General features: G+C 41.0%; 1 protein-coding gene across 4 annotated transcripts in view; it reads right to left on the bottom strand.

Moving 5' to 3' along the window:
* The window catches only part of DOCK1 (dedicator of cytokinesis 1), a 466,948-nt gene that overhangs the window by 97,726 nt on the left and 350,918 nt on the right, over window positions 1–18,304 (bottom strand). For all 4 annotated transcript variants that reach the window (XM_070752482.1, XM_070752481.1, XM_070752480.1 and 1 more), the window contains exon 38: window positions 2,896–3,015. In XM_070752482.1, coding sequence (XP_070608583.1) covers window positions 2,896–3,015 — 120 coding nt within the window. The remainder of the gene's footprint in view (window positions 1–2,895; window positions 3,016–18,304) is intronic.

The following is an 18,304-nucleotide window of genomic DNA, read 5'->3' on the forward strand; positions in this document are numbered from 1 at the left end:
CAGGCTGAATGTTATATTTTTATATTCAGATACACAAAATGGCTCAACATCCAAAATTGTTTTGCTACGCTGCCCGGAAGCACTGCAATTTTGAGATGCTTAAGCCTTTCCTTGCCTGAGCAACAGCCGCTATCCTTCCTGTTGTTGTCACCAGTGGGTGACTTAATGATGAGCTAGCAGAAAGAAATCTACTTCCAAGGTAACTGCACAGTAACAGCTTCAGGGGGCAAAGCATTCAAATCAGCTTCTCACCCCGAAAAGACAAAACAGATTTTGGATTTTCTCTATTCCAGGGGTTGTTGTCACTAGCCTGAGGATATAAATCATCTCTGGAAAAGTCAGAAGAATAAATCTAGGTAATCTTCAGCATGCATGTGATAACCTGGGGCTGGACATGGAAAAAAAAAGCCAGAATGAAGACTTAACTCCATTTTATTCTTCCATATTTCCCCTAAAGGACTTCTGGGGGAGTTAAGCTTTCGTTCTGTCTTTGTTGTTACTGTGCCCAGACACTATTCACTGCAAATCCAGAGCCAACCTCTGGCACATCAGGTAGAGTGCTGCATTGCAGGCCACTGAAGCTGACTGTCAGTGGTTCAAATCTCATCACCAGCTCAAGGTTGACTCAGCCTTCCATCCTTCCAAGATTGGGTAAAATGAGGACCCGGATTGTGGGGGCAATATGTTGGCTCTGTTAAAAAGTGCTATTGCTAACATGTTGTAAGCCGCCCGGAATCTAAGGAGAAGGGCTGCATTTAAAAAAATCAAATAAATAAATAAACAGGTACCTGTTTAGTCCTATTACCATGCAATTCTCTTAACAGCTGCCTTGCTTATCAACAGAAATTCTACTCCACTTGTGGTCATAAGTTAAGAAATGCTTGTATGTGCCTAGAATTAAATATATTTTATGAATGAAAGCAAATAATAGTAACTGAATTTAAACATGCTAACCCACATTCTGTAAAGGACCTTGGAATACTAATATCGAATGACCTAAGTGCTAAAGCCCACTGCAACAATATAGCCAAAAAAGCCCCTACAGTTTTTAACCTGATCCTATGCAGCTTCTGCTCAGGCAATCTCACTCTACTCACAAGAGCCTACAAAACTTTTGCCAGACCCATCCTTGATTATTGCTCATCTGTCTGGAACCCATACCACATCTCAGACATCAATACCCTTGAAAATGTCCAAAGATATTTCACTAGAAGAGCCCTTCACTCCTCCACTCGAAACAGAATATCCTATGAAAATAGACTAACAATCCTGGGCCTAGAAAGCCTAGAACTACGGCGCCTAAAACACGATTTGAGTATTGCCCACAAGATCATATGCTGTAATGTCCTACCAGTCAATGACTACTTCAGCTTCAACCGCAATAACACAAGAGCACGCAACAGATTCAAACTTAATACGAACTGCGCCAAACTTGACTGTAAAAAATATGATTTCAACGATCGAGTTATCGAAGCATGGAACTCACTACCAGACTCAATTGTGTCAACCCCTTACCCCCAATACTTCTCCCTTAGACTCTCTACGATTGATCTCTCCAGATTCCTAAGAGGCCAGTAAGCGGCGTACATAAGTGCACTGGTGTGCCTTTCGTCCCCTGTCCAATTGTCTCTTCTTTCACCTATCTTATATATTCTCTTCCTTTCATTCATCCTCTCCTCTTAGTTCACTTTCACCCTCTTTTATATTATCACATGTCTATTTTTCTTCCTATGTATCTGTTTATTGGACAAATAAACAAACAAACAAACAAACAAACAAACAAACAAACAAACAAACATATATCCATCCTAAGATAAAATACAGAAAATAGTATAAGGGCAGACTAGATGAATCATGAGGTCTTTTTCTGCCGTCAGTCTTCTGTGTTCTATGTTTCTAAATATATGGGTCGCAGGATAATGCTGCAGGAGCCAATCTGGGTCGGTCACCAGGACCAGAGGTTTCGTCTTCTGAGCTTTCATTGTTGTCCTGGAACCCATCCTCAGGGAGCTTTTTTCTTGTTAATTGTCACTTAACAATTCTTGAAAAAAGTTGTACAACATATATTATTTTTTTTTCACTCTGGGTAATCTAATACTGAACTGGGATAGAATGGGGAAAGGAGGAGGAATTTACTCATGAGAACTGGAAATATTTAGTCCACTGCTCACATATGTATATATGCATGTATGTGTGTGTGTGTGTGTGTTTGTGTGTGTATACACATATATGTGATTCTCATATAATATCTGATTCTGTTTTTAGTGTCTGTTTAAGACAGAGAAGAAAGTCTTTCATGTTCTCAAAATCCAAAATGAGCAATATCACTTTTGCATCATTTTTTAATATATTTTCAGCAAAGAAAAGCAACTCACATGTTGTTTTTAACACTGTTGTTAGCCGCCCCGAGTCTACGGAGCGGGGCGGCATATAAATCCAATCAATCAATCAATCAATCAATCAATCAATCAGTCAGTAAGTAAGTAAGTAAGTAAGTAAGTAAGTAAGTAAATAAATAAATAAACAAACAAACAAACAAATAAACAAACAAACTAACTCAAGGTTGGATATCTTATCACTCCAGCTCTTTAGGTTCAGAATTAGTAACAATAATTCAGAAGGTTCACTTTTGTAGTAAGCCCACATAGAGTCTCATAAAAGCAAAATATTTTCTTTAGAGTGAAACTTAGTTTTCTGAGAAATCTTATCAGCCTGCAGAGGTTATTCCTATAAATGTGTAATAACTGTAACTATTCCTGGCTAATTGGAAATGCCACTTTATTCTTCCTCATGTCTAGAATACTATTCATAATTATTGGAACATACTATTATTCTCATACAGAGTTTGCAACTTTTGGTCAAAGTAATGTAATTGTCATTTTTTCCCCTTATTACCTTGCCCTTGTCAAAATAATGGATAATTTCTTGATAGAGCTGATCTTTGAGTTGTCCTTGTGTTGCAGCCTGGTAGCCATCTCGCTGAGTAAGATGTGCTGCACATGGTTCTTCAGACCACTATATCAAATGAAAGCCACGAAGAAGTGAAACATTAATAATGATTTATGTGCATAGCTTTATCCTTTAAACAAAACAAGGAATTTATTTATTAATTTATTTATCAACCAATCAAGTTTATATACCTGCCATCTCACCAAAGGTGATTCTGGGCAGCATACGTGTCGTGCAACAAACAGGTAAGACCATAACCGAACCCCACAAATATTAATTAAAACATTTTAAAAATCAACTAATGGTAAATATAGGGGTGACTTGATACTCTGACTGCTCTGAAATTTGACAAATTTGCTACTCAATACATTTTTTTAAATTTTTTTAATTGATTTTAAAATAGAATTAAAAACACGCACACAATGTACAAGTACTCTGTGATTGGTGCCCACCACCAGACAAACATTCACACCCCACCACCAAATTGGTGGTATATATACCATTTTAACTCAAGAGCAAAATATCTATTTACATATTATAAAGTGATTCCAATTTATTCCTTGTAGCTTGGTCTCGCATTCTACTAACCATATATCGTCTTACCTTGTCCCATCACCCCATCAGTTGTTGCAAATCAGTTTCATTAACTGAATTCATCCTTTTGCCCATAATCTCAAATTGAATATGATCCACCATGTACCGGTACCAATTTTGCATTGCCCATTTTGTCGCATCCTTCCAACCCAAGACTATTACTGCCTGAGCGCTTTCTATCGCTGCTTGTTTTATTTCTTTAAATTCTCCCATCGCATTGCTTTTAACGAATATTGCCATTTCCTTGGTAATTATCTATTGTGTATTTAACATCCTATTAATATCCTCTGGCACTTTTTGCCAAAAGTTCTGCACTCCCAAAGCATGTGCATAAACACTCCTTTAACTTGACACCCATACCAACAAGTATTTTTAACATTCTGCTGGAAATGCACAAGTGGAACGGGTGTGTAATACCACTTATGTAATATTTTTCTTCTCATTTCCCTAACCCTTGTATTCTTAATTTTCTTTATATTCTCCACTATATTTTTAATCTCCTGCACATCTACTTGTATTTCACTCTGCCATCATTTAGTCAATCCTTGGGTCACATACCCATCTGACTGCACTAGCATCTTATATATATTACTTGCTTGCGCTACTCAACGCATTTTGATGGCAATTTCTCCCCCTGTACTAATCATTTGTTTGGTACTCAGTGCACAAGCTAGAAGTTGTCGGTATCAGCTGCCTTGTGACTCACTACCCTTTCCAGTCAAAACAAAACATAACATACTAGTCATGTAGTTGTCTGCCATTTATTATTTTACTACTCGTCACTCCTTCCTTCCTTCCTTCCTTCCTTCCTTCATTTATACTTCTATGTCGCCCAGTCCTGAAGGACTCAGGGCGGCTCACAACAATATAAAATTACAATAACAATAAACAATAAAAATAAATCAATGGGGAAAAAACAAGCAATTTCTAAAATACTAATTAAATTTTAAAAAACAGTTCAACAACACACATGCTAATCATTCAGAACAATTCATATACATGGACAAGCTAGTGATTGATTTAGGGCCCCTAGGTCTGCCAGCAAAGCCAGATCTTCATAGCCTTACAAAAAGCCAGCAGTGTGGGGGCTGCATGCATGGACTTCGGGGGGGGAATTAATTTCATAAAGTCAGAGCAGCAACAGAGAAGGCCCTCCCCTGCGGTCCCGCCAACCTGCATTGTTTTGCTGACGGAACCTGAAGTGCTCTAATTGATCTCTGGAGATATGTGGCTGGAGACAGTCCTGTAAATAATCTGGCCCTGAGGCCTATAGGGCCTTATAGTTGATAACCAATGCCTTGAATTATGCCCAGAGACTAATAAGAAGCCAGTGCAGCTCGTGGAGTATGGGTGTTATATGCATATACCGAGGTACACCCATGACAACTTGCGCGGCTGCATTCTGGACCATTTGGAGTCTCCGAACACTTTTAAAGGGTAGCCCCATGTAGAGCGCATTGTAATAATCAAGATGGGAACTGATGAGGGCCTGAGCGACTGTGCATAGAGCCTCCGAGTCTCAATAGGGCTGCAGCTGGTACACCAGGCAACCCTGGGCAAAGGTCCTCCTGGCCACTGCCGAAAGATGATGTTCTAGGTTCAGCTGTGGATCCAGGAGGATACCAACTTGTCATGCTTCCTGGAACCAATTAATTATCAGTAGTGAGGTACCACTATACTAAAAAATACAGAATTAATTTGTGAAGAATTTTTTCAGGATGCAGAATATGACATCAGTACTGGAAGTTCAAAGTTCACCTCCTGTTGTGGTTGACTCTGGGTCAGTTCCTGATTCGTGATTCGAGGACTGTGGGGGTTGGTGTGGGAGAATCCTCACATTATCAGAGGCCGGTTTTACTGCCAACAGCTTCAGACAGTGAAGCTTCTGTGTCAGGGGAAGATTCTGGGAGTGAAGCAGGATCGGATGAGGAGGTAATTAGAGGCAGCCCATTAGCTAATTACCTGATTAGTGAACCATCATCATCATCATTAGATTCGGAAGAGGAGGTACTGATAGATGCTCGCAGACGCAGGTTTATGACAAGGAAGGAACAACTGCTCTATTGAAGAAGGAAGCTGCTGATGCTGTTCTGAGGACCCAGGCAGAGGTCTGATGGGACCTTTTTAATCAGGGTTTCCTCCTTCTAGTCATCGGATTTCAGGCCACCTGCCATGTCAGATGGCACCAAGGCAGTGGAAACCAGGCTTGCCACAGGGGAATCCACAGCTGGGAACTAGAGTAGTGCCTCCATTTCAGGATCAAAAGAGTATTTTTTTTTTTCCTCAGAGGTTGTTGGGCCCAGTGCCTCTGCTGGATGTTCCCAGGGACATTTGGCATTGTCCACAAAGATGGGAGATGCAGGGAAATTGTCTGACTCCTTTTGAGGCTCTGTGAGGAGTCCTGTTGCTGGCTGGATGCCCACTGAAGAATGCGCTGGCTGGGTGGTGTCTGCTTGGCCTTGTGTAAAAGGATCCGGGACAGATTAGGCTTAAAAAGGCCAGTGAAGGCTGGCTGTTCGGTGGTGGTGGCCTCATCCTCCGAGAGGGCATCCTCAGGTTTGCTCCCCATTTCCTGCAGCCCAGTGTCCTCATTGAAAGAGTCCTGAAGTGACTATGGAGGAGGAGGGGCTGTTGGAGTGGGTATGGCATACTGTTGCACCACAGCAGCAATTCCATGTGAACAGGCTGTAGCAATCATCTCCTGAATGGATGGAGACATAGTTTGCCAGGCCTCTTGGGGTACATGTAGGCCAGCTGCTGTAGGGCTAAACGTGGCTGATGGTGTACGGGATTTTTGAATGCCTTGAGGTTGAGGCCAGGTCTAAGGAGGTAGGCCCAGGTCCACTTGAGGTGGCAGGATGTCCTTGTGTAATTGAGGTGAGGCCTCCGTTGGGATGGAAGGGGGGAGGCGGCAGCAGCAGCTCTGTGGGGCTTTGAGCTGATGTCTCTCCCCCCTGTTGCCCCTTCTTCCGCCGCCGCCGCAGCAGGCAGCCCCCAGCACGGTGGCAGAAGACGAGGCAAAGCACGTTTATCTATCTATCTATCTATGCCGCCCAGTCCCGAAGGGACTGCCACTCAGACACTATACTTTTCCGCTTACACCAACAAAAAATTAGAGGGAACATTGGGTCTAATCACTGCGAGACTTGGGGCGATTAGACCTTAGACCCCTGGCCGACGAATGTTATGCATGGTTGTTGTTTGAATGGGTATAATTGATTGTTAATATTTAATATTTTTAAGGATTTATATGGCATCCCAAGTTCTAGGAGGGGGCGGCATATAAATCCAATAAATAAATAAATAAATACCACACTTTTTTGCTCATGATCTTGCTTATTACTGGGTCTTTTCCCTCTTTGTTGGCTACCTTCATAATGGAAGGCATGGTTACTGTCAAATTCCAAATCCAGTTCCACATAGCATCATTGCTGCCAACTGAGGTTTTTCCAAACAGCTAAAACCTTTAGAATTCAATCAGTCTTGTTATCTTGCTTGCACAGGTACTAGCTGCTGCCACTGTAACTATTGCTCCAACATTGCATTCATTCATTACTGTCATTTTTTTCCTCCCATCTTGTATCAATACCTTCCCCTCACTAAGTCCTTCTTATTGGAAGAACTTTGAACCATAGATCCAAACAGACTATGGGTACAGCTGCATTCTTGAAAAGAGGCAATTGACACTGGGAAGGATACAAATAAGATGGGGCTATGTCCTGGTTTTTGGGAGGAAAGAAGAGATGCTATTTACTTTGGAAGCACTTTTCAATATTTGTTTGGGAAATGGCAGCAAAAGAAGAAGAGAAAGCCATCTGAGTGAATGTCAGAAGCTAATGTAGAAGGACTAGTTTTCATCCTCTCAGTTAGACAGACTGGTCAGGCCTCCCCAATTTGGCTTTCAAAGTTTGCCTGAGCAGATCTCCATGGTATAGCTAATCAGAAGGCAAGATGACTGACCTTGCAATAGCAACCACTTAAACTGCCAAAATGAGCTGCTTTATCATATTTAGTTGACAGTTCAGGTTTGTGTTTGAATGCTACTAAAAGGTATAAACGCACTATCTCACTTTTTGTTAGTCTAAAGTTTATAGCTTTACCAGAAACTTAGGCTAGGTGGCAGTCCTAAATTTCTGGAAACAGATGGACCACAATTCTCAGGAAATGTGAAATGAAGTATGTAGAAAGGGAACTTTTTGTCTCCGATTACCTGCACATTATTACCTGATTACCTGCACATTATTGTATTTTCTTTTCTTAAATAATCTATTTCTTATTAACAATTAGAAAACTTACAGTTTTAATAAAAGCTCTTTGGAGACAGCTTTATCCTTTAAGCCTGAACTTAATGTCATTGACATTTTCTTTTTTATAATAAAATCACAAGAAATTTTAGAGACGATTGGTACATCAATTGAAAAATGTCTCTGCACTGCTCTTACAAATCTACTGTAAACCTTTTCAGTTTTCACACTGATATTTTCTTACATTTAATATAATTCACCTGTTTTTTCATTTTCTTCTTATTTAAAATCCTCAGAGTCCTCGGAGAAGGGCAGCATACAAATCCAATTAATAAATAAAGGTGCTCTTTCAATATCCAATAACCTATTTTTGTCTCAATTTTTTCTGAAACATCTTTCTTATATAATATAAAAACAGATCACAGACTCGCATGGTTCATATCAATGATTTTAAAATGAACCATAAATCCATCAGAAAATCATTTTCATAATTAATATCAGTAACATGATGTTACATGTGGATTTTCCCCCAAATACTATATGGTATTTCTACATTTTTAACATGGCTTACAAACATTAGGATATTCAACACTTAGAATATGGCCCAGGAAACAAATATTACATTGAAATGGTGATATAAAGAAATGGTCTTTCTGCCTCAGGGAAATGCACAAATCCCACAGGCAGCCAGTTGCTGGGATATTTGAGAACTTGAAATGGAGGAAAGGTGAGTAACACCTCCATTTGCACAGAACTCCCAACCAGTGTTCCCTCTAATTTTTTTGGGGTGGTGGTGGAAAAGTATAGTGTCTGAGCGGCAGTCCCTTCGGGACTGGGCGGCACAGAAATAATAAATAAATAAATACATAAATAAATAAATAAATAAATAAACAAACAAACAAACAAACTAAAAAACCCACCCTGTTTTGCCTCAGAGAATTTCAAAATAAAATACTGTACTGTGTGTCTATAACAGTGAGCTCATAATAGGGCAACTCTATCAATATCAAAATGCCACTTAAATAGTTGAGCTAGTTTCAAACTAGATTTTGATTTTCTTTCTCTCTTCCTTACTCCCATTCTTTTTCTTTCTCTTTTCCTTCCTCTCTTTTTTCTATCTGTTTCTCTCTCTTCCTCTCTTCCTCTCTCTCTCCTTCCCTCTCACTCTTTCCCTCTCGGCTTCTGGGCAGGTTTGGAAAACTCTGAGTTGATGATGATTTTTAAGTGAGCAATTGCTCACTGCTCAGCTTAGAGGGAACCATGCTCCCAACTATGCAGCATGAATCCAGAGTCACAAGAGGGGTTCTGTGCTTTACTTATGTAAATGTAGAATTAAATTCCCCGTCAGACTCTTGTGATTCAGCAGGGATCTATTCTTTGTAGAAACAAAGAATAGGAAAGCATGCCCCTTACTTCCTCTAACCATCCCAAAACCAATCCCCAACACAAGACCAAACTCAAATGTAAACTATTAAATGCTAGAAGTTTAGTCAACAAGATGTCTGAATTCCTCCTTCTACTTGACACCTCCAATTTTGATATAATTTTTATATGCGAAACATGGCTAAATGCTTCCTACCCAGACTCCATTATCACATAAAAAAACTACCAAGTTTTCCGCTCAGACCGTCAATCCCGCAGAGGAGGCGGAGTAGCTATATTCTACAAAAAATCGCTGAACCTAAAAATCCTCAAAGTTGCACAGGATTTATCGATACCTGAAACTATTGTCTGTGATTTATGCCTAAATACCACAGTTCATTTCTTACTCTGCTACAGAGCCCCGGACTACGACATCGAACATGCTAACAAATTATCCACATTACTAACGTGGGCAACCAACTGCCCATAACCCATTATCTTCCTTGGAGCCCTAACCTACCACACATTAACTGGTCCTTAAATGAATGCAGCACAGAACCCATCCATTCTACTATATATAATACCGTCACCTATCTGGGACTCGACCAACTAGTAACTAACAATACCAGACTTGATAACTGTCTGGATCTCATCTTCTGCAACAGCAAAAGTGCAATATATGGCTTACAAATAACAGAACCATTTTCCAACAGCAACCACAGCATGATAAACTTCAGTCTCAACCTAAGCCACACTATGATCCATCAAAATAATACAACATCAAAATTCAATTTTAAAAAAGTGAACTACGAACTCATTGAAACCCATCTCTCAACATTAAACTGGAAAACTCTATTCTCTGAATGCTACACTACTAATGACCTCTACAACACATTCCTACTCGAAATGAAAATTATCATCAGACTTCATGTACCTCTAACATTTTACCATAAACAAAAAAAAATAACCTCCCCATCTCAATAAGAAAATTACAAACAAGAAAAAAATCTCTCTGGAGGAAAAACAAAAAAGGACAAGTTTCCAACTTCAAAAGCCGATATAAAAGCATTTGCAATCAAATAAAAGCAGAATGCCTTAACTACTACAGCAAACATGAGGAAAACCTCCTACGCATCAAATCTAATAGAGCTTTCTACAACTTTGTCAACAATAAACTCAAAGATTCTAGACATATCCCACCTCTCAAAGGACCCAACAACAAAGAATACCACGATGATTCATCCAAAGCCAACCTCCTCAACTCTTTCTTTGGCTCTGTCTTTTTTAACAGCAATGGCTCATCCCCCAATTTCATCAATCACACCTCAAACTCCTTCAACGACTTAACCCAAGTAGACTTCACTGAAGACCGAGTTGAAAAAGCATTACGTGACCTTAAACCTTCTCTATCAGATGGTCTATGTGCTTACTTCCTAAAAAAGCTCTCTTCTGCCATAGCTGAACCACTAAGCATAATTTTCAAAAAATCCTTCAGAACCAACACACTTCCTAAGCTATGGTCGAAAGCAATGGCCATCTCCATCTTCAAAAAAGGAGACCCCTCTCTTGTCGATAACTACAGACTAATTTCACTATGCTGAGTCCCATGCAAAGTCATGGAATCAATTATAAACAAATCAATTACTCTCCATCTAGAAACTAATAATTTGCTCTCTAACAAACAATTTGGTTTCAGAAAAAAACTATCCTGCCACCTGCAGCTCCTCCACTGCAAAAATATATGGACAATTCATCTAGGGAAATCTATAGATGCAATTTATATTGACTTCTGCAAAGCCTTTGATTCAGTGGTCCACGACAAACTACTCCTAAAACTCAAATTCTATGGCATCTCAGGATCCCTCCACAGCTGGATTACAGCATTCCTGTCAAACAGACAACAAGTGGTCAAAATAGGAAGCACCATATCAACCCCCGTCCCAGTTAAAAGCGGTGTTCCCTAAGGTAGCATACTGGGACCAACGCTCTTCATTCTCTACATCAATGACCTTTGCAATTACATCACAAGCAACTGTGTCCTCTTCGCCGACAATGTAAAACACTTCAACACCACTGATAACACAACTACTCTCCAAAAAGACCTTGACACTGTTTCAGAGTGGTCTAGCACATGGCAACTCCAAATCTCAACTAGCAAATGCTCTGTCCTACACATTGGGAAGAAGAATATGAACTCCAAATACGAACTGAATAATCAAATTATCACAGATAATCCCCACTTGGTTAAAGACCTTGGTATACTAATAACAAAAGATTTAAGCGCCAAAGCCCACTGCAACAACATAGCCAAGAAGGCTTCAAGAGTTGTAAACCTAACCCTACGTAGCTTCTGCTCTGGCAACCTCACACTACTTACCAGAGCTTACAAAACTTTTGCCAGACCCATCTTCGAATACAGCTCATCTGTTTGGAACCCATATCGCATCTCAGACATTAACATCCTTGAAAATGTCCAAAGATACTTCACCAGAAGAGCCCTTCACTCTTCCACTCAAAATAGAATACCCTACGAGACTAGACTTTCAATCCTGGGCCTAGAAAGCTTAGAACTAAGATGCATTAAACAAGATCTAAGTACAGTCATACCTCGTCTTACGAACCTAATTGGTTCCACGGGGAGGTTCGTAAGACGAAAGGTTCGTAAGACGAAACATTGTTTCCCATAGGAAACAATGTAAAGTCAATTAATCCGTGCAACCAAAAAAACCCCCCGCAAAAAAACCGCTGCTGCCCAGCTGTCACCTTTTAAAACAGCTTGGGGGCTTCTCAGCAACCTCCCGAATGCGGAAGCCAAACCCGAACTTCCGGGTTTGGTGTTTGGGAGGCCGCCGAGAAGCCCCCAGGCTGTTTTAAAAGGTGACAGCCAGGCGGTGGGGCTTCCCAGCAGTCTCCGAACACCGAACGCGGAAGTTCGGGTTTGGCGTTCAGCTTCGGGAAGCTGCTGGGAAGCCGCGCGGCTGTTTTAAAAGGTCACAGCCGGGCTGGGGGGCTTCCCAGCAACCTCCCGAACCCCGAACTGTTGCCGAACTTCCAGGTTCGGGGTTCGGGAGGTTGCTGGGAAGCCCCCCAGCCCGGCTGTGACCTTTTAAAACAGCCGCGTGGCTTCCCAGCAGCTTCCCGAAGCCGAACGCCAAACCCGAACTTCGGCATTCGGCGTTCGGAGACTGCTGGGAAGCCGCGCGGCTGTTTTAAAAGGTCACAGCCGGGCTGGGGGGCTTCCCAGCCTGGCTGTGACCTTTTAAAACAGCCGTGCGGCTTCCCAGCAGCTTCCCGAAGCCGAACGCCAAACCCGAACTTCCGCGTTTGGCGTTCGGAGACTGCTGGGAAGCCGCGCGGCTGTTTTAAAAGGTCGCAGCCGGGCTGGGGGGCTTCCCAGCAGCCTCCCGAACCGAACCCGGGGTTCAGAAAAATTTTGCCTCTTCTTACGAACTTTTTTTGAGTTACAAACCGGCATTCGGGAGGCTGCTGGGAAGCCTCGCCGCCCGGCTGTCACCTTTTAAAACAGCCGGGGGGCTTCCCAGCAGCCTCCCGAATGCCGGTTCGTAACTCGAAAAAAGTTCGTAAGAAGAGGCAAAATTTTTCTGAACCCCGGGTTCGTATCACGAGTTGTTCGTAAGACGAGGGGTTCGTATCTTGAGGTACCACTGTATTGCCCACAAGATCATATGCTGCAAGGTCCTGCCTGTCGGCGACTACTTCAACCACAACAACACAAGAACACACAACAGATTTAACCTTAATATTAACCGCTCCAAAATTGACTGTAAAAAATATGACTTTAGTAATCGAGTTGTTGAAGCGTGGAACTCATTACCGGACTCCATAGTGTCATCCCCAAACCCCCAACACTTTACCCTTAGATTATCTACAGTTGACCTATCCAGATTCCTAAGAGGTCAGTAAGGGGCGAGTACAAGTGCACTAGAATGCCTTCCGTCCCCTGTCCTATTGCTCTCCTATATCTCCTATTCCTTTCTTCTATTCCTATATCTCTTCTATTCTTTCATTGATATGTTCTATTACTATATCTTCTTTTAGATTCTTTCTTAGATATATTTTACTATGAGTATCTCCGCTATAACCTTCTTCATGTATTTTACTATGTGTACATAGCTATATACCCACTAAAACCCTCATTGTGTATTGGACAAAATAAATAAATAAAAATAAAATAAATAAGATCTGAAAGAAATAGAAATGATGCCATCCAAGAGGAATCAGTCAAGTATTTTAAGGCAGATGAAACTGAAAATATTATGATATACAAGCACATAATCTGGCCTACATATTCATGCAAACAATATTATAGGGATAATTCCGCTTTATACAAGAATGACCCCTTTTGTGATAGATGCACAATGAAAGGTGACTGAAGTATGCAGTTATACCATGACTCTTAGTCCCTCATCTGCAGTTTTCTGTGTGCAGAAGGAACAGAAGGAAATGAGAATTCACATATTCTAGTCTTCCTTTTACATTTATGGATGCCTTCAATCAGAAAGGAACACTTATTATTATTTTTTATTTTTATTTATTCATTTGTCCAATACACAATACATATGGAAGAGAATAGACATGTTTTCAGCAAAATAAAATGAACCTCACAACTTTGTTTTCTTTAGCTTTTCAAAAGTAATTTGTTTACTACTAATTTACCCAAAGGATTAGTTAGCACATTAGTATATCATTGGTCAAAAACACTTCTGAAAATCTTCATTCAGATGACCCATCTGATCAATTAAAAAGATAATGATATAATTTTTATTACTGTATTCATGTATCATCTATCCATCCATCATCTATCTGTCATCTATTTTGCAATACACACACACACACACACACACAAACTCTACAAAGTACAAATATTAAAGAATGGGTTTTCTATCTATACATATAAATATTCTCAGAAACATTCAGTTGACTTAATAGTATTGTAATGTAATTATAAATAGGTGGAAGGTTAAATTGCAAGAAAACAACTATAACTACAAAGACTTGTCCAAATCATCTCCCACCCCCTTGATTATTATAAAAACAGGAAAAACTATTATGATTTCTTTTTATACCAAGTTATATTTAAAGATACTTCAAGACAAATATCAAGAGATGTTCATGTTGTGAACAATTTCTAGTATTTTGAAGTATCATATTTAGAGAAGGGTACAAAGTTTTAATGAGTCACCCTGCAGTGATAAAAAGTCTTCTACCTAAAGAAAAAAACAATTAAAAACAAAGCAGGTAGCAATCTACAAAGATACACTGGGAATATTGTTTATAAGTTTCAATATCTTACTTGCAATATTTAGATCCAAAGTGGGAAAGATGTTTCAGATCTAGCATGGCTGTTTGTTGTACTTGTCAGCATATCTTTAAAGAAGTCTTGACTTTTCCTGGGCTCACATGGTAGCCACTTGATTCAGAAAAACATGTGTTAAGAAGGCATTAAGGAAGAGTAAACAGAGCAGTGAGATATGGTTGCATCATGTTACATTTCCTTAATTCAAACACGTATTTTCTGCATAGCTATCATGCAAACCCTGGAAAAATTAAGGCATCTTTAAGGCCATACTAATAAAGATGGTGAAATATGCCCCATGCTGAATCCAGGAGAGATGATAAATCGCACCATGGTTTTAATCAGTTTAAATTAAATTTTTAAATTAAATGTTACAGAGCCCCTGACTACGACACCTCACATGCGAACAAGCTAACCACGCTGCTAACGTGGGCGACCTCCTACCAACATCCTCTTATATTTCTTGGAGATTTAAACCTACCACATATTAACTGGTCCCCAACTGAACCCATCCACTCAACCTTCTCCAATGCTATCACTAGTCTAGGACTAGTGCAACTAGTTACAGACAACACCAGACTCAACAACTGCTTAGACCTCATCTTCTGCAGCAGTTTACACTCAATTTATGGACTCAAAGTAAGAGAACCCTTTTCCAATAGCGACCACAGCACAATCGACTTTTGCTCAATGTACTTCTTCAAATAAACAACCCCAAGAACAAGACAACCAATTTCAACTTTTAAAAGGCCAACTATGAAAACATAGAATCTTATCTTTCATCTCTTGACTGGACCACAATATTCTCCAGCTGTATCACTGAAGATGACTATTACAATATATTTTTGCTTGAGATCCAAAGAGTCATAAAATTATATGTACCTCTAATATTCACCAAAACCAAGAAAAATAAATTACCCATAAAAATAAGAAAGCTACAATCCAAAAAAGGATTACTCTGCTGTAAAAATAAAATGGTTGCAAATTTTTAAAAACAGCTATAAAAATTTATGTCATAAAATAAAGACTGAATGTTCCAACTATCACATTAATCAAGAAGAAAACCTCCTATGTACACAATCAACTCGTGCCTTCTATAACTTTGTAAACAATAAACTCAAAGACTCTAGATCCATTCCACCCCCTAAAGCAGCGTTTCCCAACCGGTGTGCCGTGGCACACTAGTGTGCCGCGAGACATGGCCAGGTGTGCCGCAAGCTCCTAGGGAAGCTCCAGCTGGGCGGGGCGCTGCCGGCATAGATCACTGTAAGCTGCACAGTGAACTGGGGCATGGGCAAATTCCAAGCATGGCGCACCCTTTTTCAAGCTAGCACACAGTAGCCCGCCTTCCCCGCCCAACAGCTGATCTGCCCCTCCCAAGCTGTGGGCGGGGGAGAAAACCCCGGCTTCTCCGGCTCTAGTAGGCTGCAGTCGCGTGCGCCTACCTCCCCTGCGACCTCAGAAGGCGGCAAAACATGGCCTCCTTCCCTGCCAAGCATCAAGGCCACAGAGGAGGCACGGAAACTTTTACAAACATTGGAGCCCGGCTTGGCTCCTACCGCGGAGGTGGCTGCAGCTGCGGCGGAGCCTGCGACTTCTCCTATTCCTTCTCCTCCTCCGGCCGCCGTCCTGCTGTGCTCCTTGTCTGAGCAGTCCCATCGCCTGTGTCCCGGCGCCCCTGCCTGAGTGTCGTCCTGGGCGGGAGAGAAGCGCGGGGGTGGGAAAGGAGGAGAGCCCCTCAGCGCTTCCCTTCCGCCAAGCTGCCTGCTTTTCCTCGCGCCTTGTTGCTTTGGAAGGAACCCAGGGAAGGGGGGGGATTGGGGGTGGCTGCAGCAGCTTCTCATCCTCCTCATCCGGCTGCTAACACCCGCCCGGCCCCTCTTGCAGTCCTTTCACTGAGCGTTTTTGTCCCAGGCTGTCAGCAGGCGTTCTTCTCACAGCTGAGGCAGGATTTGGAATGTCGGGTGTGTGTGCATGCGGGCTCCGCATTCCCCTGCCACCCGGAACATTTAAAATAAGAAAAACCTTCGCCGGCCTCTGCAGAGAAGAAAGGAAGAGAGAGAGAGAGAGAGAGAGAGAGAGAGAGCAACAGACAGAGCAAGATAGAGAGAAAGTGAGAGAGAGGGGGGGGAGAGAGGGAAGAGCTAGCAAGAGAGAGAGAAAGAGATACAGAGAGAGAGAGAGAAAGAGAGCTAGCAAGAGAGAGAGAAAGAGAGACAGAGAAAGAGAGAGAAAGAAAGAGCTAGCAAGAGAAAGAGAGACAGAGAAAGAGAGAGAGAGAGAGAAAGAGATAGCAAGAGAGACAGAGAAAGAGAGAGAATGAAAGAGAGATAGCAAGAGAGGCAGAGAGAGCAAGGGAGAGAGAAAGACATATAGGGAGGGAAGGAGGGAGAGAGAAATAGAGCAAAAAAGAGAGGAAGAAAGAAAGAGGGATGGAGAGAGAGAAAGAAGGGAAGGAAGGAAGAGAGAGAAAGAGTGAAGGAGAAATAGAGCGAAATGGAGGAAGATTTTTTTTTGTCAAAACTTTTCTTTAGCCACCCCTCCTCCCCCCCCCGTGTTCAGTGTACCCCAGGATTTTGAAAATGTGAATAATGTGCCGCGGCTCAAAAAAGGTTGGGAAACACTGCCCTAAAGGACCTAATGGTAAAGAGTATAACAATGAAACAATTAAAGCCAACCTCTTTAACATCTTCTTCAGCTCTGTCTTTGTTAACAGCAACGGCTCATGTCCAGTGTTTCCTAGTCGCAACTCAACTAACTTCAATGATCTAACACAAATTGAATTTACAGAGGATAATGTTAAAAAATCATTACACAACCTAAAACCTTCCCTTTCTATCGGACCAGACGGATTATGCTCATACTTCTTTAAAAAGCTCTCCTCAACCCTGGCTGAACCCCTAAGCATAATTTTCAAAATATCTTCTACAACTAGCTCCCTACCTAAACTCTGGTCTCTAGCCACAGTCATCCCTATCTTCAAAAAAGGTGATCCAGGCAACGTTGAAAACTACAGACCAATCTCCCTTACTTGTATCACTTGCAAAGTCATGGAATCCATTATAAACCAATTCATTACACTTCATCTTGAAACTAATAACCTACTTTCCAACAAACAATTCAGTTTCAGGAAAAAAATCATTCTGCAATCTACAACTCTTACACTGTAAAAACATATGGACTACCCAACTTGATCAGGGTAGATCAATAGATGAAATCTATATAGACTTTTGCAAAGCCTTTTAACTCAGTAGTTTATGACAAACTTCTTCTGAAACTAAAATCCTATGGCATCTTTGGATCTCTGCATGATTGGATTTCAGTGTTCCTGTCCAACAGACAACAAGTGGTCAAAATAGGTAATGCCATATCTGCTCCAGTTAACAGTGGTGTCCCACAAGGCAGTGTTTTAGGACCTACTCTCTTTATGCTCTACATAAACGATCACTGTGACAACATGACAAGCAATTGTGTTCTCTTTGCTGATGATGTTAAACTATTTAATACCACTAACAATACTTCTACCCTTCAAAAGTACCTTGACCATGAATGGTCTAACAACTGGCAACTTCAAATCTCTACCAACAAATGCTCCATCCTACACATTGGTAAAAAGAATCCGAATACTAAATACGTACTTGGTAAAACTGAACTAAGAGCAGACTCTCACTCAGTCAAACACCTTGGAGTACTCATTTCCAATGACCTAGGTGCTAGAGCCCATTGTAACAGCATTGCCAAAAAAGCATTAATAATCTTACATAGCTTCTTATCTAGAAACACTGATTTATTAACCAGAGCATACAAAACATTCATCAGACCTATTCTAGAATATAGC

The sequence above is a fragment of the Erythrolamprus reginae genome, chromosome 5 (assembly GCF_031021105.1).
Source record: "Erythrolamprus reginae isolate rEryReg1 chromosome 5, rEryReg1.hap1, whole genome shotgun sequence".
Classification (NCBI taxonomy): domain Eukaryota; kingdom Metazoa; phylum Chordata; class Lepidosauria; order Squamata; family Dipsadidae; genus Erythrolamprus; species Erythrolamprus reginae.